Consider the following 22716-nt stretch of genomic DNA (forward strand, 5'->3'; position numbering starts at 1 on the left):
AAGACGAGCTTCGACATGGGCTCATTAACGCCTCTGGCCCAGCTGCTGGATGCGAGCCTTGATCCGAGGACGAATAAAGAGGGTATGTCACACGCAGGTCTGAGTGCGACTCAGCTAACATTGTCCAGCCGAGCTCAAGATCCGCGCTGAAGAGAACAAGCCTGGCTTCGCCATTTCTCTCCTCCAGATTGCCGCCTCAAATGACTTCCAATACAACACCCGACTTGCCAGCGCCCTCTTCTTCAAGAACTTCATCCGTCGCAACTGGACCGATGTGGAGGGCAACTACAAGCTTCCTCAGCAAGATGTCGCTGCCATTAAGACAGAAATCGTTGGACTGATGATATCCGTGCCACGCGGCCTCCAGACCCAGCTGGGCGAAGCGATCAGTGTGATAGCAGACAGTGATTTTTGGGAGCGGTGGGACACACTGGTCGACGATCTGATATCCCGCCTGAAGCCAGACGACCCAATCATCAATGCGGGAGTTCTTCAGGTCGCACACTCGATCTTTGCAAGATGGCGGCCGCTGTTCCGGTCTGACGAGCTGTTCACGGAAATCAATCACGTGCTGACAAAGTTCGCCCAGCCATTCCTAACGCTGTGGCAGGCTTTGGATGCCTATATTGAGAGCCATAGCAATGATAAGGCGGCTCTCCTGAATGCTTTCGCTGAGCTCGACCTTGTCCTCCAGCTGTTTTATGATCTGTCATGCCAGGACTTGTCTCCAGTCTTCGAGGACAACCTAGAAGGCATATCGGGCCTGCTGCTCAAGTATCTGAGATACAACAACTCTCTTCTGCAAACCGACGACGAGTCCGAAGCCGGGCCACTGGAGAACATAAAGTCCAACATCTTCGAAGCACTGACTCTCTACGTTGGCAAATATTACGACGACTTCTCCAAGCATGTCCGAGGCTTCGTTGAGAGTTCGTGGCACCTGTTGACAACTACTGGACCCGAACCGAAGAATGATATCCTCGTCAGCAAAGCCCTCCAGTTCCTGACCTCCATTGGTGGGATCGCGGAACAGGCGCAGACATTCGGCGATGCCACCGTTCAGACACAAATTGTCGAAAAAGTCATCCTGCCGAACGTGGCACTGCGGGACTCTGATATCGAAATCTTCGAGGATGAACCGATCGAGTTCATCCGACGAGATCTTGAAGGGTCAGACAGCGAGACCCGTCGAAGAGCAGCGGGAGATTTCCTGCGTCAACTCAGCGATCAGTTCGAACAATCCGTTACGACTATCGTGATGACGTACGTGGAAAAATGCTTGCAAGATTTCAGCGCGAATCCGCAGGAAAAATGGAGGGCCAAGGATACAGCAGTGAGCCTGTTTCATGCCTTGGCTTCCAAAGGAGCAACAACGGCTGCGCATGGAGTTACCAAAACCAACAGCCTGGTAGACATAGGTGACTTCTTCTCCAAACACCTTGCCAGTGACCTGCAGAATGAAAGCGCTCAGCCGTTGATCAAGGTCGATGCGATCAAATATCTCTACGTCTTCCGAAGTATCATCACGAGAGATCAATGGCAGGCAGTCATGCCGTTGCTTGTCAATCACCTCGGGAACTCGAACTACTGTGTTTACACCTATGCCTCGGTCGCTGTGGAGAGGGTTTTGGCCATGACCGACGGGACCGGGCGACCCGTCATCGATCCTGCCAGCATCAGGCCGCTAGCAGGCAGTCTCGTTGAACATCTTTTCAGCCTGGTAGAAAAGGATCCAGCACCACAAAAGGTCCAAGAGAACGAGTTTGTTATGCGCTGCATCATGCGGGTTTTGATCGTGCTGAAAGACGGTATTTCTGCGGTAGCCGAGAGTGTACTGCGACACCTGAGCACTATCACAAACATCATCGCATCCAATCCAAGCAATCCAAGATTCTACTACTATCATTTCGAAAGTCTAGGCGCCCTCATTCGGTTCACACCACCGGCGCAGGCGGATGCCCTGGCATCTCACCTGTTCAACCCGTTTGCAGCGATACTCGCCAACAGTGTCGAGGAGTTTACCCCCTACATCTTCCAACTGATGGCTGCGCTGCTAGAGGCGGAACCCAGCAAACCCTTACCCGCGGAGTACATACCCTTGATTGGGCCCATCCTTGGTCCTACGCTTTGGGACCAGCGAGGCAACATCCCAGCTTTAGTCCGACTTCTGTCGGCCATCCTCCCTCGGGCCGCGAATGAACTAGTCAGTGGCAACCAGGTTGAAAATGTCCTCGGTATCTTCCAGAAGTTGGTGTCGACCAAGGTGAACGAGAGCTATGGTGTCGACCTGCTAGAGACGGCGATCTCGACGTTCCAGCCCTCTACGCTTGAGCCTTACTGGGTCCATGTCTTGAACATCCTCCTCACGCGACTACAAGGCAAACAGTCGCAATCCTTCCAGCTCCGATTTGTTCGATTCTATCACTTTATCGCCTCCCTCGACGACAAGGGGCTGGGGGCTGACTTCTTTGTTGCCGCTACCGATCGCGTCCAGCAGGACGTTTTCCGCCAGCTGTACCTGCAGATCATTTTGCCGAAGACGCAAGAACTGGCTCGTCCCTCTGATCGCAAGATGGCAGCCATCGCCCTTACGAAAACGTTAGCGGACTCTAAAGCCTTTGTCGAACGTTATCCGAAGGGCTGGCCGTTGACTTGTAATGCACTGCTCAAGTTGCTCGAAGACCCACCAGTTGTGTCGAGGGGCGACGACGCCATCGCCGAGCTCGACGTAGAGGACAGTAGCTTCGGTGTGGGGTTCACTCAACTCAACACCATCCGACGTTCAACGCCGGACCCTTTCTCCGAGGTGACGGACCTGAGGAAGTGGGTAGGACAATACCTCAAGGCTGCTGATCAGAGACATGGAGGCAGGATAGGCAAGGTGGTCAACGAGGGTTTGAGTCCGGATGCGAAGAAGGTGTTGCACGCTTACATGACCTTGTAAACAGAGCACCGCAGGGCGTGGTCACAAAACAGCGTTTCGATGCCCTTGGAGAGCATGGTCGGCCGAAGCTGACAGGCCAGCCGCTGGAGAGCCTTCTAGAGAACGTGAGAGGCATCAGGTGGCGCCTAGACGAAGGAGATAAAAGCGAATCTACATTTCGGGCTTTCGAGCGCGACCCTTGCCATCAGCCCGCATTTGCAGTTGGGTAGTCACAACTTCGTTCGACTCAAGCAGAGCTCTGATTTGGTCATAACAACCGACCCATACGACTGTGGTACTGTACTGTGTAGCGGCACGAAGTCTTCACCCAGAAACGAGGCTGATGTTTGTCCGACTTCAGCCCCCTCACGCTTCGTGAACTAATCGCGCGACCGGCGAGGCTGAAACATGCATCTTGTCTTCCGATTGGTTGCAAACTGCCGACTGAATCCCTCCCGGGAGATTAAGAGGCTCCTAATCCTGATGCCCATGGCCGGTTGTGGTCTCTCCAATACCTGGATGAGGCGGATCAGCCCTAAAATCCGGAATAACTCCTGTGTGAAGCAACTATGGAGTCCCCTCAGGCACCCGTCGAGGAGGTTGGGAGGAACTCACGTGGCACGCCATCCACCGTCCTGAAAGGACATTTTTGGCTGCCTCAAACCGTCCCGTTTCATCTGCCTTGATAAGACCTTACAGCGCTCCAACCTAGCTTGGAAAGACGCCGTCCGTGGCCACGTCTGGACCACGGATATTCCACACAGACACGCGATTGCAGACGTATAGACAAGACCACTCCGCTCTCTCAATACGCGCGCGGATTGCGATACCAAAAATTCCCGTCACCATTGCAGAACCAGCGTAGGTTGAGGAGCTACCACTATCGAGCTTCATCCATCCGCCCGGGCGGCAGCAACAATATCGAATATGTGTACGCCGAGCCATATTTCTTCTTGAGGGAAGCACGTCGTCGCTCTGGGTTACTCGATCACCGTGTTCGATAAACATGGCTTTTCTCGAACCACGGGAGGCATATCACCAGACACAGACAGACGACTTTGACTTTAAGCCGCTAGACACAAACGTCGAGCTGTCCTCTCTGCGCTCGGGGTCCAGTTTCCAGACCGGCTTCACTCGCAACATTCGGGATCAATCGCCGCTCCTCAATTCCGATGCAGATCCTATCCGGCCAGAACCATCATTCTTCTCCAGAAAGTCACTTCGCTCACTCAAAGTCCCTCTCTTAGTCTGGCCGAAACGTCTGTATGGATGGCGCACCGGCGCCTTAGCCGGCGCGCTACTTGCATCATTGTCCCTGCTTGTCAACCTCGTCATCGTGATCTGGCTGGGTGCCCACGGCAGGGGGGACAGTCTTGTACAACTTTACAATGGCGATTGTGGCAAAGTTCAGACCATGGACGTCTGGGTCCATCTAGCGATCAACGTGCTGAGCACCTTGCTGCTGGGCGGCTCAAATTACTGCATGCAGTGTCTTTCAGCGCCAACACGGGCAGATATTGATCGAGCACATGCGAAGGCAATCTTCCTCGACGTTGGTGTTCCCAGTGTCCGCAACTTGTGGAGGATCCCACGCTACAAAATGCTCCTCTGGTGGGCGCTCGGTCTCTCCTCGATACCCCTCCATCTAATGTACAACTCCGCTTTCTATAAATCCCTCTCGACAAACGACTACAACTTGCTCTTTGTCACGCCGGACTTCGTAGAGGGTGGGGCACTCGGACCACTGAAGGAAACACTCTACAACCAGAACAACGCCTATGCCATCGATCCGCACGAAGTTCAAAGCTCACTCCTCGACGATCCGGATTCCTGGGAGAGGCTTGACAAGAAAGCCTGCATAAATGCGTACGCGACCAATTTCTTGGACAACCGGCGCACCTTGGTGCTCGTCGCCAGTAATTCCACCGGACAAAAAAATGAAAGTGTCCTAGATACGCGGTTATACCTGTTCTCGCCTGGTCTGGGGTTTGATTGGTAAGTGCTCCTGCTGTGGTCTGCGATCTGACTGAGTGTCAACCTTCCTCGGTCTCGCCCTTGAGCGTCCGCTGCTGACGACTTTCCGCTGTTTCAGGATCTGCACCTCCGACCCCTATATGGCCTATAAAATTGGCCCGCTTGCTGATTCGATTGACCGAATGCTGCCCTGCGAAACGTACGTCGACGGAGTCAAGGCCATCGCCGATCAGTGGCAGCCGTACAGCTACGACGTGCAATACTGTTTGTCCCAGCGAGTCCCTGAGAGGTGCAGCTACAGTGGAAACGTCCCCATCGTGGCAATTGTGGTTGTCTGCAACGTCATCAAGGTCGTGGTAATGCTTTTCGTGGCGCTTCGGCTGGAAGACCATCCCCTCATCACCGTGGGTGACGCAGTCGAGAGCTTCCTCAACGAGAATGACAGGACGACCGAGGGCTTATGCTTGCTCAGCAAGAAGGATGTCACGCGTTCCACGCGCTCACGAAAGTCCTGGTCCGTCCACGGGCAAGAAAAGTACGGCGACGCTGCAAGAGGGAAACTTGCCCGGCGACAGACAAAACGTTGGGCCGCGGCGGCCAGCGGGATGCGATGGAGCCTCACCATAGGGTTCTTTCTCCTGTCTTTGGGCGGATGCTCCTTCCTCCTGCCTTTTGCAATGCGAGCAATTGAATCGTACGGGTACGACATCCGAACGATCGGCTTTGGCAAGGTCACTCCCGCAGCTGTCATCTCGGGCTGGAACATCGGCAAGAATGGATCTGCAGCGGACAAGATCCTAGGCTCGATCCTTATCGCCAATTTGCCGCAGACCATCCTGAGTTTTTTGTATCTGAATCTGAATGGGCTGTTGACGAGTATGTGGCTGACCAGCGAATGGAGTGATTTTGCAACGCAACGTAAGACTTTGCGAGTGAGCAAGCCAAAGGGAAGTCAACGCAGTACGCATTTCCTGCAACTGCCCTATAAGATTGCCATTCCGTTGATGGTCTTCTCCGGGATAATGCATTGGTTGATCTCGCAGAGTATCTTCCTCGCTGTCATTGCGGAGTATGGCCCAACAGGTCGCCTTGTTAGTGACGTTGTGATTGCGTCCTGTGGATTCTCTCCGCTGGCAATGATACTGGTCATGGCCTGTGGAGGCCTTATCATTGTCGTCACTTTTGGTTTGGGCTGGTTGAGGAAGTACGATGCGAGGATGCCGCTTGTAGGGAGCTGCAGCGCAGCGATTGCTGCAGCATGTCATCAGCCGAACTGGGATACAGACGCGAGCCTCAAGCCGGTACAGTGGGGAGTAATCCCTGGTGCTGTGGATCGAAAGGGGGTCGGCCATTGCGCATTTACTAGTGGGAAGGTTGAACCTCTGGTGGAGGGAAAGGAGTACGCTGGCATCAGCGACGGCCAGCTGTGAAGGATGAGCGCCTGAAGACCAGCTTGCGGACATACAACATTTGACGTGAGTTATGGTAAGATTTCCGATTCGAAGGTTCTACTCGGATCTATTTGTGCATGTGAACCACCTCGTCGCATATCCGCCAAGCAGGCAAATGAATGCTTGAGATGTTGGAATGCCCGGAATGTCTTGATGAGGACCAGGGACGCCCGGTACGTACCATGTACTAAAGCGCAACCTGGAATAGCGTCAACTATGCTTAAAATCGATTAGTGTCTCGGCCGACCTGCCACAGATTCAAATCATCCTAGAAATTTTGTAGCAAATCGCGGTCTCCCCGGTCTTGGTACATAGTTGCCAGTTCTGTCGTGCCACTCTGCTCCCCAGACTCATGGCTTTATCACCATGGAGGAAGCGACAGTTCTCACAGACGAACAAATCGATGATTTGCTAACCCAGGCCGAGGCTCGGCTGCGGGCAAAAGCTGCTGGCGCCGACGAAGGTGAGAGGCTTCTTGTGACGGGCAACACAGCGTCTAAGCCCAGGAAACCGTACGTACCCCGCGAAGGCGTGGAATACTTGGGTTAACGACATCTATAGACTTCCGAAGTTGCGTCATGGTCTTACTCGATCGACCTATATCAAAGACAATCAGGGTGTGGCACAAACTGACCCGAAGGCTACAATCGTCCAGCCGCAAGTCTCGCAGGCAGGAGGATTGAGGCCGGTCGAACTGCCGCAAAAATCGAAGAAAGTCGTACGTGCTCTATTCTCGTCACAGATCGCTTTGCATGAGGAAATTTATTCCCAATTTTGTTCTTGACGCAGATCAGCAGTCCATCCTGGCCTGCCCTGCATCCGTGAGAGCATTCTATTCATAGTTACTCTGACTGCATTCTTCCATTCTGTTATTTGTTGCATGATTCGCACTGGGACAAGTGCTGACGAGTAAACAGAACGATCAGACATCTGCCGGACCGGAATGGTTCGACATGCCCAAAACCAAGTTGACTCCGCAGCTCAAGCGTGACCTCCAGCTGATCGAGATGCGATCCGTCCTCGACCCACACAGACACTACAAGAAGAACAACCGAAAGGGCAAAGTTCCGACATTCTCGCAGACGGGAACAGTCGTCGAAGGCCCGACCGAGTTCTTCAGCGCAAGAATCAACAAGAAGGAGCGGGCAAAGAATTTTGTCGAGGAGGCATTAGCCACCGAGAACCAGACCGGTCGGTTCAAGCGGAAGTACGGCGAGATACAGGAGGCGAAGATGAGTGGCAAGAAGGCACACTACAAAAAGCTCATGGCGAAGAGGAAGAAGCGACCTTGAAGTTAACACACTGGAGCTTTTCCACGAACCTTTCCTACGCAGGAGGGAGGCAACACCTACAAGTGAGGCTTGCTCTCCATGCGCCGCCCCATGCCGTATGCCTGGCCCCTTTGTACGGCCCCAGGGTCTCTGCACAAAACGCGTGGGTGGGAGGCCGCCACAACCAAGTGTAGAGCCTCATCAGGCTTGAATATTCGAACATTGGGGGTATGGAAGTTCGCCTGATCTCGACAATAGAAGGGCCAGATCTGGGGATTGTGGCAGGAACCTAACCGACTGGAACGGCCTGATTTGCCTCGTGCCGCATAAGCAGCTCGTGTGCATGCCCGCACAGAAGACTGGGGTTTTGGCCCCATCTCGACGGCTAGGGCTAGATAGGGCTCTCCGGGGCCATTTGCTCGAAGCGAGTGGGCGTGTGCGCAGGGTGCTGACTGTGAGGGAGTATTCTGTACCCTGCGTGCCGAGCCATCAAGGTCTAGGAACTATGGATGACAGAGCGATTGCTTGACGGGCGAGAGAGATGATGGTATTCCGGGAAGGAGTAGTCCGTAATTGAAGGAACACTTCCCCCTAGCAGCAGGCAATAATTCCCTGGCTTTGGTTAATGATTGCAATTGACAGTGGCGACCGATTCTTGCTGCTAGTGGCCTCGCAACCCTATCCCTGCAACTGCTGGCTCATCTCACAGCGAGTGAAGGCTGCAATTAAGTTGGCCAGCTTACTCGACTGAGGGAGCGCTGACTTGGGTCGAGCCGCGCCTTTCGAATAGCTCAGTGCCACCCCTTTATTCAGACGTGATCTCGCAATCACGGATCTACCAGATCGCAGTCCAATATCACCTTGGGCGTCGAGTTGCGTCAGTAGCTCGCGGTGTGAGGCGTGCGGTGGGCGTGCGGTGGGCGTGCGTGGCGGCATGGCAGCGCGCCTCCAAGAGCCTCCACAGTCCGGATCAAACTAACCGTGCACTGTCCAAGATCACTCTCTCCTCAGCCTGTTTTTGATCGAAGCTATCTCGCTACAGGAATCGACCAGCCGAAAAGAGACAGTCTCAAGCAACGTGCATGACCATGAAATCACTGCCAGGCGACCAGAAGCGGACAACGGCCGAGCCTGCAGCGCGGTGCAAACCGGTTTGGAATCAACAGGCCAAACTCCATTCAATGAACGAGTCCGGTGAATCTTTGCGAATCACCTTCCTCCTCGACGACGATCCGTGAGTCGGTTATGGTGCGTCCGAGTTTTGTGGAAACAATAAGAAACTCCAGGTGAGACACAGGCTCAACGTCAACCAGGATTGTTATCACGACCTGACCCCAAAATCACCGCAGGCACCGAGACCACAATTACCCGTACCTCGAGCCATCTCCTCCCTGCAGACGCCGTGTGCCTGGGGCGTCGAGATTGAGCCCTGCCACCACCGAGCCGACAAGGGTGCACCAAGCGGGCAATCAGGCCACGCTCCAAAGACGAAGGCCCAGCAGTGTTGGCCTAAAGAGCATGCTTTCCGCTTTCCACCGCTGCTGTCCCAGAGGCGTCAAGCGTGGCCAGTGATCCAATCGCATGACGGTCGAGTGTGGTGGAGGGCAATATTGGCCAGTATCAGACCTGCGCCGCGACTCCGCCCCCATTGGCAAGATATCTTTAGCTGGGCGCCACAGAGCCCCTGGGCGGGGTACTAGGCTGCTTCGAGCCCGAGGCACAGGCCTGGAAAGCTGGACTGTGGACCAAGCGAGCGACGGTACGTATATCCCAGGCCTGCTCCAAGCCGGCCCCAACCACCGACAAAAAGACACGACGACAAACGCAATACTGACCTGCCACTGCAGTATCCCAACTCTGTGGCATCCATCACTTCACATCTGACCTTCAACCTGACTGTTGCCTTGGTTGCTCAACTCTGGAGCATCCATGCGCAATGTGTGCGCGGGCTAGGCCATCGCTGCGGACCATCCACACAACGACCCCGTTACCGCCTCTGATTGGATCCGTGCGGTAAGAGCTCGAAATTTGAAAGCGCTGCATATCCGACTTGAAGATGACTTCAGTTCTGCGACTGGGAAGCAAGGATCGCTCGTCCTTTCTATTCTTCAAGCGTCAGAACAATGCTTCCGATATCCCGACTGACAGCCTTGCGCACTGCCTCCCGGATATTTCTCCTCTGGACACCCGATCCTTTGCTGGATTATTTGATGAATTTATGAGCAACGAGAACCACGATCTGTCTCGAGCCCCGCAAACTCGCCAGACAGCGCCGACACATAGGACGCCGAGTGTAATCAGACCTAGCGTTGGGACTCAGGCACCACCCCTTCCCGCAACGGCGGTGGATACCAAGGTCGACTACTTGAAAGTCAACATCACCAGAAATGATTCAACGGCGTCGTCTTGCTACTCCCAGCCAAGCCACAGAGACAGTGACTTCTCGCCCTTAGTCACACGACAGTCATCCAGCTCAAGCTATACTTTAGAGCCTTCTCCGTCGCTGTCCAGGACAACCACCAGAACACCAAAGCCTTTAATCATTCCCAGACGATCGGCTCAAAATCTTACCACTCATCTCACAGAGTCCCCGATCAGCGCTCAAGCTTCACCGGCAAGAGCAGATTCGTCTCTAAAAAGGGTCGTCTCGGTGGCACCGAATCTAGACAAACCACTCCCACCAGGACCACGAGGCGATGCAAAGAGACCTTCAGCCTCTGTTCCTGATCTGCTTCTACGTCCCCCACCTGCAGAGCTTCCGTCTGAGTTGCCGGCTCGTGCGGTCCCTGAGACATCCGGCCCTATTCAGCGGACGTGTTCACAGCCGGCGAAAATGGCCTCCGCCAGAAGGGGCTCCGATGGTGAAGCCGCGATCGGAAAGGCTATGATCTGGTCTTCTCGATCAATTCGAGAAGCTCGATTGGGCAAGGCCGTCGCCAGTGGGCTCTACAGAAACAGATCGGCCTCCGACACGGAGGTCCCCCAGCACGGGCGGCCACTGAACGAAAAGTCTCGGCGGCACACGGTAGATATGCAGAAGCTCGCTTCAACCGTGCCATCGTCTTCTCGCTCAGCGCAAACAGGGCGGAAGCAGAACAACCGGCCGATTACCGCAGCTACTGCAGAGCGAGTCATCTACAGGATAATGTGTAGTGTGCATACTGCACAGGACCTCCAGGCCACTGCGATGGTCAGCAAGGGATTTTATCGGACATTCCAACGCAACGAATCCAAGCTGGTGAGCCATTTGATGTTCAAGTCATCGCGGGCTGCTTGGGAGCTTCGCCGAAGCACACTCGCCTTGCGAGGATCGAACGATTTCCTTTTGAAGGACTACCGGCGCGACTGCCGCACGTTGGACGCGTTGAAAGCCTTCATTGTGGCGCATTGTAGTGCTAACTGCAAGCCGACCACTCTCATTGGTCTCCTTGGTGAGGACGATGTCCGGGCGGTGCAGATTAACGACGCATTATGGCGGATATGGACGTTCTGTTCTTTATTCGGGAACACAGTCGGTCAATCCAAGCCCTCGCAGACGGAGATCGATTGGCTTAATGGCAGTAGAGCGGCTAGTAACAAGCATCTGGGTGCTGGATTTGCCATCGGTAATGGCAAGGGCCTTTCCATTCGCGAACTCGAAGACATGAACGAGATGTGGCAGTGCTTGCAAGTGCTCGTCTCTGGATTCCATGGCAGAGAACAAGAGGCCAAGCGGTTCGGAGTCTTCGACAACTGGCACCTCCGGGAAACCACTACAGACTCTCAGCACCTACATGAATGGACTTCCTACCTTCTAGCCTTAGGCCCGCAGACTGTCTTGACATTGTCGGGCCATTCGTTCGACCAAGCGAAAATGCTGGGGTTGACCAGCTGGCCTCTTCCGCCGGCCGGCCAAAGCCGATCATCATTTCTGACGGCGGCGATAGCACAGGTGTACCAAGAACGGATCCTCGAAGATGCCACTCGACGAGCGTCGCAAATGTCGTTCCGCCAACCTGCACCAGCACGAGCACCATCTCATCGTCCAACCAGGTCGCTTGATGAAAAGCAACTGGCGCCTATGGTTCCGAGACACGCAGGCAAGCTGCAAACCCAGTCGCTTCGAATCGACACTTCGGCCCAGAGGAGAAGACCTGTCTCTACGATAGCTACGAATGTGACGGGGAACGTCAGCTTAGGTATCCGACCGGATTGTGACCCCGCTAGCACTCGAATGGAGATTCGACCTGATTGTGATCCTGCGTGGAGGACAAGCCAGGCGCCTTCGATTCTCCCAACTTCGCCTACCGTCGATCCGACTGTCTACTACTCGCTTTCGACCACCGCGACAGCGAGCGCCAAGCTTGGAGCCACATTATTCCCGATGGACTATGCGAGTCCCGCCCCACGGGTGCCTTTTCCTGTTCCCGAACGAACCATGGCTCCGGTGTCTGAAGTGGTAGACCCAGTGGACAAAGCGATGAATCTGCTAGTTGGTGAGCTGGGGTTTGCCGAGACGAGGGCGAGAAAGGCTCTAGCCATGTGTGACACTGGTTCTGGGATTGACTTGCAGAAAGCGATCGAATTACTGAATGTTGACTCGAGAGATCTGAAGCCAAAGAACGCTTTGCCCGTGGAATTGCCAACGCCAGGAGGCCTTGCGAGCCCCGCCAAGGCACAGATGTTACAGCCGCCGAAGGCATATTGCGACGGGTACTGCAAGCGCAGCTCAACTCTCTCCCACTCACGGAACCAATCCACGGGAACAGCGGGTACAGCCACTGATGACTCAGTCAGCCCAATTTCCATATTCAACGATGCCGAATGGTCCGACACTATTTCACCCCTTGCGGGCAGCTCGTTATCGGGGTCTCGCAAGGGCACTATGAATCGGGTTTCGAGCAAGGCGAAGGCATGGAAGGTTCTTGGTCTGGACAATTCGCCCAAAGGGAAGAACTCGGTGCTGCGAATCGACGAATATCAAGCCAAGGTCGAGAGGCGCAAAAGCATGCGCGCTGCAGCCTTTGGCGGTGAGCACAGCCCAAAGATCAAAGAAGGACTAGGGAAAAACTTGCTTAGTCTGGGTCTAGGGGTCGGAAGCAGTGCAGCAGCAAAGTCCGTGGAAGAGCAACTTGATCGCGCCCGTGCAGAGGAGAGGCGAAAGAAAGAGAAGAACCAGGCAAGCTGCATGCGTCGTTATGCATGATTTGTCTCCATCCGCGTTGGCATGCTATCATTAAGAGTGGTAAGAGCAAGGCCCTTCCGGCAGTCGACGACACCTCTTTGGAAGACCGCATACTTGACTTGAACTGTGCCCAAGTGCGGCAGCATTCGCAAGTCCAGCTTCACTCCTTCGGCACGGACATTCCACCATCATTTGACCCGTGGATGCAAACCGCGAAGCCACTCCTTTGTACATTATAACGCGAATATGTGGGATCATACATGGAAACGGGAAATAGGAACCAGGAGTCGCGAGACGATAGAAACGAGGAAGAAACGATACCCACTTGCAGGACGAACATGCAACAATTAACGACCACAATATGCACACACGCACACACACACGGATGAGATACCTTCGATTTGACTTGGCGGCACAGGCACAGGCACAGCAGCTGTGTAGACCCCGAACAAGGGCGTCACATGGCTCGCATGATTCTTTCCCCTATACGAGGCCCTCTTGCATATATACTTTACATATGGATTGTACACCAGCCACTCCTTTTCTTGCATGGCGGAGTTTTGGGGCGAAAGTCTTTTCCCACACGGGGGAGCATCGGCGGCATGAGTTCTTCCCATCATCCATGGCTACTCAGTCAGTCAGTCAGTCAGTCAGCCATGTCGTGGGCGTTTCACAAGGGGATATATACATCCTTGGTAGTGACATATATGCTTGAATCTACATGTTCTTGACTACGTCTTAGAGTATCTCAGAAGCATGGTTCCTGCCCGGCCTGAGGACTGACTGATACACGTTACCAGGACGGAGGAGGAGTAGTCGTCGACGTATCTCGTCACTTCACGTATCTCGTCACTTCACGTATCTCGTCACGGTGAAGTGACGCGATACGAAGCTTTTTGGAAGAATGGAAGACCGGATAACCCGCAAACGTACGTAAACAAGCAAATGAATGAACGATGAGTGAGTGGAAAAGAATCTGAGACTTCGATTCCACTGATGTTTTAAAAAGAGGCCGCGCGACCTACAGTACAGTATGTCCCGCTATTTGCTTAGTCCGAAGAACACGACGCAGCACAGGTAGCCCGTACTCCGTACTGAGCTGTGCTGTGTCCTGTGCTGTGCTTTCGTTTCCTTTCCTTCCTTCCCTCTTTCTCTTTTGCCCCGATCCTTCTACTGTGTCACGCCGGTTTCTGGACTGCCTTGGCTCTGCGTCTTGCGGTTTGCGTGTTGCGGTTGTCGTGCCCCCTGCCCCGACCATTCCCTGCACGAGGAGACTGAGCTACATAGGATCCGTGCTTGGTGCTGATTGTCGGATCCGAGCTGAACTTTCCTCGCCTCGCGCCACCGTTTTTGCCTAGAAGAGTGGTTTTGGGTCGAGTTTCGAACGGTGTTTAGCACCACCGACTGATGCAGTGGTCGAGCTCGGCCGGCGACCGTGCTGCAGAGTGGGTAATGCCGCCCGCCGTCACCAGTGCAGTGGGCAACTGTGGAACGCTGAGGTACTGAAGACCTTTCGAACCCCCATAGTGTTATGCGTTCCTCTTTCGCTCTGGAATTCAGACCACACCACATTCGAGATATGCATCGACTGGCTTTGTCCCTTCTTTTTCCCTTCCCGGCGCCGTTGCAGTTGGAATGATGACGCTGAGACGTCGTACAGTACCGTGTACAGTATGCTTCGGGTCGCACCTTTCTTCGGCATGAGACGTGCTTCCAGCTCTTGTTCTGCCCCTTACTTGCCCCTGGGCTTCTTTTCAATCCACCGCGGCGAACATGCTCAGATAGATACCCCAGAAGAGTCCGACAACAGCCCCCACAATGACCCTCCTGTTCACGGGCACCAGAGTGAAATTCATAATCGCAACAAACGGCCAGACCTTCCAGCTGTTGATCATGAGCGGGAGAACATCCCTCTCCACCTCTCTCTGCACCGCCCTCGCTGGCTTTCCTTTAAAGGCGGCCATGGCGGCGACGAACGCAAGTGTGTTGACAAAAGCGCCCAGCGTTTGGTCGAACAGCAGCTTGCGCAAAGTATTGGGTATGTCGAGCCGTTTCTCGTAGATGGTGTCCGTGGACGACGAGGGAGCGAGCGTCTGGCCGGGGAACTTGTACTCGAGGTATTCTTGCCAGAGAATGTTGGGCGGGCAGGATATCAGAGTGAAGATGACGAATTGTGCCAGCGGCACGAGCCTGACGGAGAAGGATGTCTGTTGGGAAACCAGGTGAGTTCAGGTCTCCAAGACGGATGAGGCAGTTGGGGTATGAATGCGCGCTCTCACCCCTTCCCGATATGCTTTGATAGCTTGAGCTGCCAGGTTGGAGATTGCTGAGAGGGCGGCGGCTTGGAGAGTCGTGGTCACGATGTGTGAGTCCATGGTTGAGGCCCAGGTGAGGGCGTAGCCGGTGAACCAGGAGTTGTAAACAAAACGAAACAACACTATCGCTATGTACAAGAACAAACGCAAGGAGCAGACCGCTGTCGTCGTGGTCGTCCGGTGCTGATCGACAGCAATGGCCGAACCCCAATGGTGATCGATTGGGTTGAATCGCATACACAGTAATTACTGTGTACTCCGTACGAGATACTCACGCACCTCTCGCACCCTGCTAGTTCAAGTGCGTAGGTGGCTTGTGGCATCACGTGATTGCGGTGTGGCTTGGGTGGCCTGGTGGCTGGAGTGGCTGGCGTTGACCGTCCCCTCCCCTTACTGTGTGGTTGCTGGCCCTCACGGCTTGACAACGCATCAATGATGGCGGCCCAACGTGAGGCTGATCCCTCCATGTTTTCGGGACCGATCCTTGCAGCAGTACGAGTTACTCGACTGAAGCGGTTCTGAATGTTTCGGGAGCTTGACGTCAAGCGAAGAGGAACCGAATGGATCATCAGGCACAAAGTACATAAGGTCGGATTGATGCAGAGGATTTGCAGGAGCCGTGGTGTGGGAAACGCAGCCTTCCCAGCGTACGGCCGCTTGGATTTGTTCACGGATTTAACCACGACAGACGTGGAAGAGGCGCTGGCGAATCCTCTGTCGCGCGTGCCTGGCCGCAGCTCGCGTCATGGTCATCATGTGGACGGCGGGAGACAAATAGAAAGCAGTGTTGATGAATACGTATTGGATGTTGGCACAGGCAAACCAACGCTTTGTTGTCACTGGCCGCCTCGAGGCCGAAGGCACGGCCATCAGTGGCGAGTCCGATTGGTTGTCCATTGTTGACATGAGCGTTTTGGATAGATGCATCGAGATTGCAATCCATCACCAGAGGAGACGGCAAAGATGTGATGAATGTGTTTGTGTGTCTCGGGATGGTTCTTGTTCTGCTGGCAGCACGGACGGGTCAAGCTAGGCGAGCTGAAAGCGTGGACGACCCCCGCAGAATGACTGCAACCCTCGCCCACGCACGCTTCCAAGGTTCTCGCTCACGCCGTGCTTCTGGTGCTTCGGGTGCTTCATCAACCTACCTACGTACTTCACTCACCGACTCTCCTCTCATCATCACATTCCCAGCCTGCTTTTCCCAGCTTTTCAAGGCTGCTGCCGTCTCTTGTCTACTGCGCCAACTTGTACTGACCGCCCTCTTCCCTCGACACTGCGCCGCATCCCCGACGGCGCACACTCCGAGTTCAAGTGCAGGTTGAAGAACGCGACAGCTATAACCACCGTCGCTGTCTGTCAACGCTTTCCCCCACCTCAACGCCGGCGCATCTTCAGCAACTGCCTGCTCTTGCTGCGATCGATTCTGAGCTTGTTTCTTCTCCGCCACCCTCGACCCTGCGTTACCCGTCAACTTGACGAGGCCGCACCACTTGCCGGCCTCCGCCGTCATGGATCAGCAGCAGAAAGCACCCGCCCCAGTGTACGATCTGTCCCACGGTGGTCATTATGGAGCAAGCGCTGCCGTGAGTACTCCAATTTCTCCATCCTAAGATGAACACCGGACCCCAGAGTTTGGGAAGAGGAGGGTAATGGAAGACAAATCGGATATACTATCATGGGTCCACCGCAAGTACTTGGTGCAGAAGGCGCTGACAGAGGAACACAGCTCTCCGCCCAAGGATATGTGCCTCACACAGAACTGTACTCGGGATTATGGTCCAATGTAAGTCATCGGGGATATCCCTCTTGCGCTCTTCGCTTACACTCGTTTCAGATCAACCAAGGCTTGACGGGCCCATCGCGAGAAATCCTGGCGACGTACTGGCAACAAACCATCAACCATCTCGAAACCGATACCCACGATTTCAAAATCCATCAGCTTCCTCTCGCCCGTATCAAGAAGGTGATGAAGGCCGATCCAGAGGTCAAGATGATCTCGGCCGAGGCTCCCATCCTCTTCGCGAAAGGCTGCGATATTTTCATCACGGAACTCACCATGCGCGCCTGGATCCACGCCGAGGACAACAAGAGGAGGACCCTGCAGCGCAGTGACATTGCTGCGGCCCTCGCCAAGAGCGACATGTTCGACTTCCTCATCGATATTGTCCCTAGGGAAGACAGTGCCGGCCATGGGAGCTCGTCAAAACGACCAAATACCAGTGGCCAAGCCGCCGCCACCCAAGTCCAGCAACAGCAACCTCAACCCCAGATGCCTCCTCCTGACTATGGCTTGCAGCCAGGCACAATGGGCCCTCCCGACACCCAGTACGGAAGGCCTCAAATGTACCCGGCTCACATGGGCGGCGATGGGCAGCATGATCCCAACCAGGGCTACGGACAGCCCCCGCAAATGTTTGGTGGCGGCGACATGTACAACCCCTACGCGCAAGGGCAATTCGGCGGCACTGGAGCACAGCAGGTAAGCGAGACATCCGATGATCTCTTCGTTGTTGTTTTTTCGCCGTGGACACCATGACCTGACGAATCTCGCTTAGATGTACTCGAATCTGCCAGCCCAGAGACCGCAGAGTCAAGGATATGGCGGTCCCAGACCCGGCACCGCAGGAAGAGATCAGCAGGTCAATGAGCAGGGCTACGGTCCTGGCTAGTGGCCGGGCCCAGCCTTCGCGCAAAGAGCCTCCCGCTCGCGCTCACCGACTCCTGCAACTCCTCCACCCAACTTCATGGCTCCGGCTTCCACTCCACTGAGATTCGATGTTCAAGCACCCGTCATTCATCACCCCAAACCCTTCCGACCGATCGTCCCTAAAGTTCTTGCTCCAGAGCCGCCTAGCTCTCCGAACATGTACTTGGAGCAGAGTCCCGATACCGCTGGTACATCGCCGGAAGACGCGGAAACGCCAGTCGATCCCTCATTGTCCCCTCTACCAAGAGCGTAGTGCCACTTCCCGATGGAATTGATTTGTATATTGTGATCCCAGAACAAAGACAGATATCCGAAACAGCAAAGCAAGAAGCATCGTCATGTCAGTCATCATGTCAATGTTCGGAGGCGGAGTCGTCAGCACAACATCGTTACGAACGCAATCGCAACAAAATGAGATAGCTTTGGTTCTATGATACCCCCCCAACCTTTTGGTTTTATGCTCCACTGCACCCGCACTTCAGTTTTGTCACCGTCCTCGAGGAGTCGGTCGATGCGAGCAATGTTTGAATGAGGTCCCAGTCTTGCCCCAAACACCACCGTGGCGGTGCATGATCCCAGCTCACCCCGGCCAAGGTCGTTGGGCACGCAGCCCCAAAGCAGCAGGATACTATTAGAAAATCGTTTCCCGGAAGTTCGCACGGCCCCTTTCTATCTCATCCGAAACTTTACGTAGCGGGTCGCGTGGGTTGGTGCGTTGATACCGGCCGAACTCGGCAGCCATCCACCCACTCACACCTTCAGCAACAGCGCTGCTATGACAGAGCCGAGCTCTAGCATTTTAGTTATCGATGATTGGTCGCATGAAAGAAATCAGTACATAATAATGGGAAGGGATGAAGTACAGGTCCATTTTAGAAGTGACTGCGCGCGATGACGCCCTCGCGACCTTTTTAAAACTTCCAAACATCAAGCCCAAAAAGAGACAACACCAGCAGCACGGTACCGTCCCCGTCGTCCCGTGGTGGAAAAGCGCCTTTTTACCGCCCACCGTGCATGTATCTATCGCGCAGGGCCCCAAACGTTGTTGTGCCTCCTGTTCTCGACCCGGTGCTCCCACTGTATCCCAGCCCGGCACCCTGCGCGCCCTGGCCACTCCCGTTCGGTCCACTGCCGCCGCCGCCGCCGCCGGCACTGGTGGGCGACCGGCCCATGTCCACGTGGACGACCTTCTCGAGCAGCATGGGGCCCTTGAGCGGGTCGACGTTGCGGTACTTTTTGTTGCGCAGGCTGATGTCGTAGAACTCGTCGGGCTGGTCGGTGCGCATCAGCGCGATGGTCTGGACGAGTTCGTCGAGGCTTTCGAGCAGGACGACGTTGTTGGGCAGCGTCTCCACGTAGGAGCGGAAGTGCGAGATGTCCATGTCCATCTGGGCGATCGTGGCGGTGGTGATCCTGTCGACGCTGTCGGACAAGGGGAGCGACAGGATGCTGCTGGCCGTGTGGGAGATGGCGTTGAAGAGCATGAGGTCCTTGAGCGACGAAGGGAGCGACAGGAGCACCGAGTTGATGATGTTGGCGAGGTACCGCGTCAGCGTGAGGATGTAGTTGGACGGTTCGGTCGGAGGGTCGCGCGAGAGCCAGTCGTATTCGGCCGTCTCGATGAGGTCCGAGACCTTGCTGTTGACCAGTTCGAAGATGCGGTTTTCGGCCGTTTTCTGGTGCGTGCTGAACTGGGCGGTGGCTTTGAGCGAGATGGACGGCCCCGTGGTGGTGGCGGCGGAGGAGGTGCCGTTGAGGGTGCTGGTCTGCGAGGAGGACGAGGACGAGGACCGTGCGCTGGCCAGCAGGGACTCGAGTTCGTGGCATGCCGTGGTGAAGTGGGAGAGGTTGATGAGGATTTGGACAATCTGGCCCAGGTATTGGGAGGAGAGTTTCGAGACCAGGCTGGCGCAGACTTTCGTGGTGAGGAGGTCGTCCAGCGACGTGAGCAGTTGGGAGTCGATCTTTTGGGACAGTGGGGAGGGCGCGTTGTCATCCTGCGCGGAGAAGAAGTAGAATTGGTTGAGGAAGTTGCGGATGTCGATGCAGCAGAGGGGATACATTTGCGAGAAGGGGAAGACTGTCGGGAAGGTCATTTCATGGGCCGGTCGATCTGGCATGTACCACGAGACGTTGACCACTTTTTCGAACTCTTCGGCGTTCTGGATCGGCATGGGCATGTAGTCGTCGGTACTGACGATTTCGATAAAGTCCTCGCTGAAGCGTTGCTTGAGGAGCTCGGCATACTTGTCGAACAGCACGAGGACAAAGTTGGACATGGCCGCGGTGTTGAAGTTGAACTTGTTCATCGTTTGGATGAAGAGAGAGATCAGGTTCTTGATCTTCAAGAGGTGCTCTGCGTTGTCGACCGCTGACAGCGCTCTGGACATGAGGGAGATGGCGGTCTGGCAGAGCGAATCCCACAGTTCTTCCACGTCCGTGGTGGAACGGAGATCAGGCACCTTCTTCATTGTGGCGCGTTCCATGATGGCAAAACCGGCGATGTCCTCGAGCAGGGTGTGCAGGTCTCCCATCTCTTCGTCGACAAGGGAGATGGAGTTTTGGAGGAGCAGATCGCGTTGTGCCCGACGGCTCGCCGCATAGTCCGTCTTGAATTTCTCCATCTGCCCGAGCGAGCGATAGATGTGTAGCGCTTCAAATAGAGGTGTAAAGTCAACCTCGAGATCCTCGCTCTTCAGAAGGTCGAATTCTTCGTGCTCGTCGGCCACGAGCTCAATTGCCGAGTTCAGCTTGAAATTGGCCAGGTACGGGTTCTTTTCGGATCTCTCCTTCAGTCGTTGCTTCCGTAGATCCGTGTGATAGAAAGAAAGCTCTCCCAGATACTGAGACATCTCGCGAACCCGGAAGAGCCAGGTGTTCAGGTCGGCCATGACTGCTTCAGCAATCGACTTCTGGGTTGCCGGGACCGACTTCTGGATCAGTTCGCTCAACTGATACTGGGTCACGCTTTGTAAATGTACACTTTGAAGTTCATCCAGCGCTCGCAGGGCTGCATAGTGTTTCTTCTGGTCCCGGAGCTCTTGAACTTGGTTCGCGAGACGGAGGACTTCCAGACAGTCCTGCAGCGCATGTCGGGCATCTTCGATATTCTGTCGCACGCCACGTGACTCGACTAACGCTTTCTTCTGGTCGACGAGTCGTTCGGTGCTAGCCTGGATTGACTGATTCAATTCTAAGATCTCGTTCGTGAGTGTCACTGTCCCCTCGCGGATCCGAAGCAGTTGATTGACGGATTTGACGAACTCCTGATGGTTGGTGTTGCATTGCCGTTCTATTTCAGTTTCGCGCTCCCCAGCGAGGTCGGATAGCTGGCCGAGCAGATGGGCCGTCTTATTGCCAAAGCTGTAGTCTTTGATGTAAGGAATCAGCTGGTCCAGGGTATCTGTTTCGGACGACGAAGTGACGATCTTGAAGCGTAGTCAGCTCACGATTGGGACACACTGAAGTCCTATATACCTGCTGGAGAACATTATTCATGTCATTCCTATAGGGCGCTATTGAAGGCATGGCCGGGGTGTATTTGACCCTCGAGAAGAGCTGGAGACAGTGAAGAAGTCTGCCTCCGTCCAGACGATCTTGATGTGACTCGGAATCAGGGTGTCGCTCGCCTCTTTCCCGTATGCCAATGAAGGGGAGCGGTTCAGACAGAGAATATCACATTCATTCTTGCATAAGGTACTGTTGTGCTGAGTTTGTTATCACCCTGGTGCGGAATGGGTGTTTTTGTGACAGTTGAACGTAACAACGAGAGAGTGAGAGCCATGCCATCCGGGCGAAGTTCACATATCCAGCTAACGCCATATGGCTAGCGCCCTCTTGGCCCTGGCGCTAGCGGCAACTGCTGTCGATCTCTCACAAGCAGCTCACAACCTCACAACCCCACTCCTTCAAGGTTCTCTTCCCCCATGACAATGCTCATCTCTTTCAATAATCCAGAACGTCGACAGCTTCTTGACCCTTGCGTGCTGCTAATGCACATGGGTTGAGAGCATTTGCGGTGCGCAGCAGCCAGTTGCAGGACCAGAGGTCTGCAGTCAGTGCAGGTGAGGTGAACAGAAAGCAGCCGATCTGAGAAAAGATATCAGACTTGCCTTTGCACAAGAACGTCAGCAGGAACACTGTGTTGGCCAGTGTCGCAAATAGCTGAGCAAAATGAAAAGAAGAATAAGGGAGAACTGACGGCTGGATGTGAGCTGGGGAGCCTGTGTTCTCTCTTCAGCCCAGAGATGGAGAATCCTGAAGTGTTCCTAACATGCAGCCAACGACACCCGTTGCCCTCGTGTGGGACAATCTTCCGGACGCTTCTGCATCCAGCGGAACGATGATGTCGCCTGCGGCTGGGAAGGAAGTCGAGTGAAGTCGCCCAGCCGCCTTGACGCGCCATGATGTCGCTGCACGTGAGTTGCAATGTGGGTGCTGGACGCTGCCACTCTGAGCTTGTATGCGAAGCCCATTGTACGGTCACTGCCGCTCTTCGGGCTTGTGATGTGTTGCTCCGCATACAACTTTGTATGTGGGAGTACACACTACATGCGGTGGGTGCGGCTGCTTGAATGCTGACATCGTCGACGTTCCCCTCGTTTATGGGCTCATCGACGCTCACTTACCCCGACCAACATCGCCCAGCCGACTATTTGGTCGTCAAGTTCATCGTCGGACGCGTCGTTTGAAGCGGCCCATACCCGTTGTGGACGTTTTGGCAAGAGCACACAACATCGCTCTTTCTTACAAATTCTCCCTCTTTTCCCCCACCAACCCTTCTCTCTCCCTCTCTCAACAACGCTCACACTGCTTTCGAGCAACACATTCCTTCAACGTTGTTCACACCCTCCAATCGTCTTGTTATTCGTCCTCACTCAATACATTCTTTACTGCAAACCAATCCCT

General features: G+C 54.7%; 7 protein-coding genes across 7 annotated transcripts; 5 read left to right on the forward strand and 2 right to left on the reverse strand.

Annotated features, from left to right (window-relative positions):
- Positions 1-15: 15 nt before the first annotated feature.
- G647_05117 (uncharacterized protein) lies at positions 16-2944 on the forward strand (the record flags this gene model as incomplete). Its single annotated transcript, XM_008729450.1, has 2 exons — positions 16-82; positions 129-2944. 2 exons carry the CDS (start codon positions 16-18, stop codon positions 2942-2944), a joined length of 2883 nt encoding a protein of 960 aa, XP_008727672.1.
- A 985-nt stretch (positions 2945-3929) lies between these two features.
- On the forward strand, positions 3930-6327 carry G647_05118 (uncharacterized protein; the record flags this gene model as incomplete). Its single annotated transcript, XM_008729451.1, has 2 exons — positions 3930-4918; positions 5016-6327. The coding sequence occupies 2 exons, from the start codon at positions 3930-3932 to the stop codon at positions 6325-6327; spliced, it is 2301 nt and encodes a 766-aa protein (XP_008727673.1).
- Positions 6328-6714: 387 nt separating this feature from the next.
- Positions 6715-7640, forward strand: G647_05119 (uncharacterized protein; the record flags this gene model as incomplete). The annotated part of the gene is made up of 3 exons (XM_008729452.1): positions 6715-6860; positions 6910-7066; positions 7266-7640. The coding sequence occupies 3 exons, from the start codon at positions 6715-6717 to the stop codon at positions 7638-7640; spliced, it is 678 nt and encodes a 225-aa protein (XP_008727674.1).
- Positions 7641-10452: 2812 nt separating this feature from the next.
- G647_05120 (uncharacterized protein) lies at positions 10453-12804 on the forward strand (the record flags this gene model as incomplete). Its single annotated transcript, XM_008729453.1, has 1 exon — positions 10453-12804. One exon carries the CDS (start codon positions 10453-10455, stop codon positions 12802-12804), a length of 2352 nt encoding a protein of 783 aa, XP_008727675.1.
- Positions 12805-14537: 1733 nt separating this feature from the next.
- On the reverse strand, positions 14538-15158 carry G647_05121 (uncharacterized protein; the record flags this gene model as incomplete). The annotated part of the gene is made up of 2 exons (XM_008729454.1): positions 14538-14990; positions 15063-15158. The coding sequence occupies 2 exons, from the start codon at positions 15156-15158 to the stop codon at positions 14538-14540; spliced, it is 549 nt and encodes a 182-aa protein (XP_008727676.1).
- Positions 15159-16776: 1618 nt separating this feature from the next.
- G647_05122 (uncharacterized protein) lies at positions 16777-17770 on the forward strand (the record flags this gene model as incomplete). Its single annotated transcript, XM_008729455.1, has 3 exons — positions 16777-16884; positions 16936-17580; positions 17657-17770. 3 exons carry the CDS (start codon positions 16777-16779, stop codon positions 17768-17770), a joined length of 867 nt encoding a protein of 288 aa, XP_008727677.1.
- A 1036-nt stretch (positions 17771-18806) lies between these two features.
- G647_05123 (uncharacterized protein) lies at positions 18807-21336 on the reverse strand (the record flags this gene model as incomplete). Its single annotated transcript, XM_008729456.1, has 2 exons — positions 18807-21236; positions 21286-21336. 2 exons carry the CDS (start codon positions 21334-21336, stop codon positions 18807-18809), a joined length of 2481 nt encoding a protein of 826 aa, XP_008727678.1.
- Positions 21337-22716: the final 1380 nt, after the last annotated feature.

Source organism: Cladophialophora carrionii (genome assembly GCF_000365165.1).
Source record: "Cladophialophora carrionii CBS 160.54 unplaced genomic scaffold supercont1.4, whole genome shotgun sequence".
Lineage (NCBI taxonomy): Eukaryota > Fungi > Ascomycota > Eurotiomycetes > Chaetothyriales > Herpotrichiellaceae > Cladophialophora > Cladophialophora carrionii.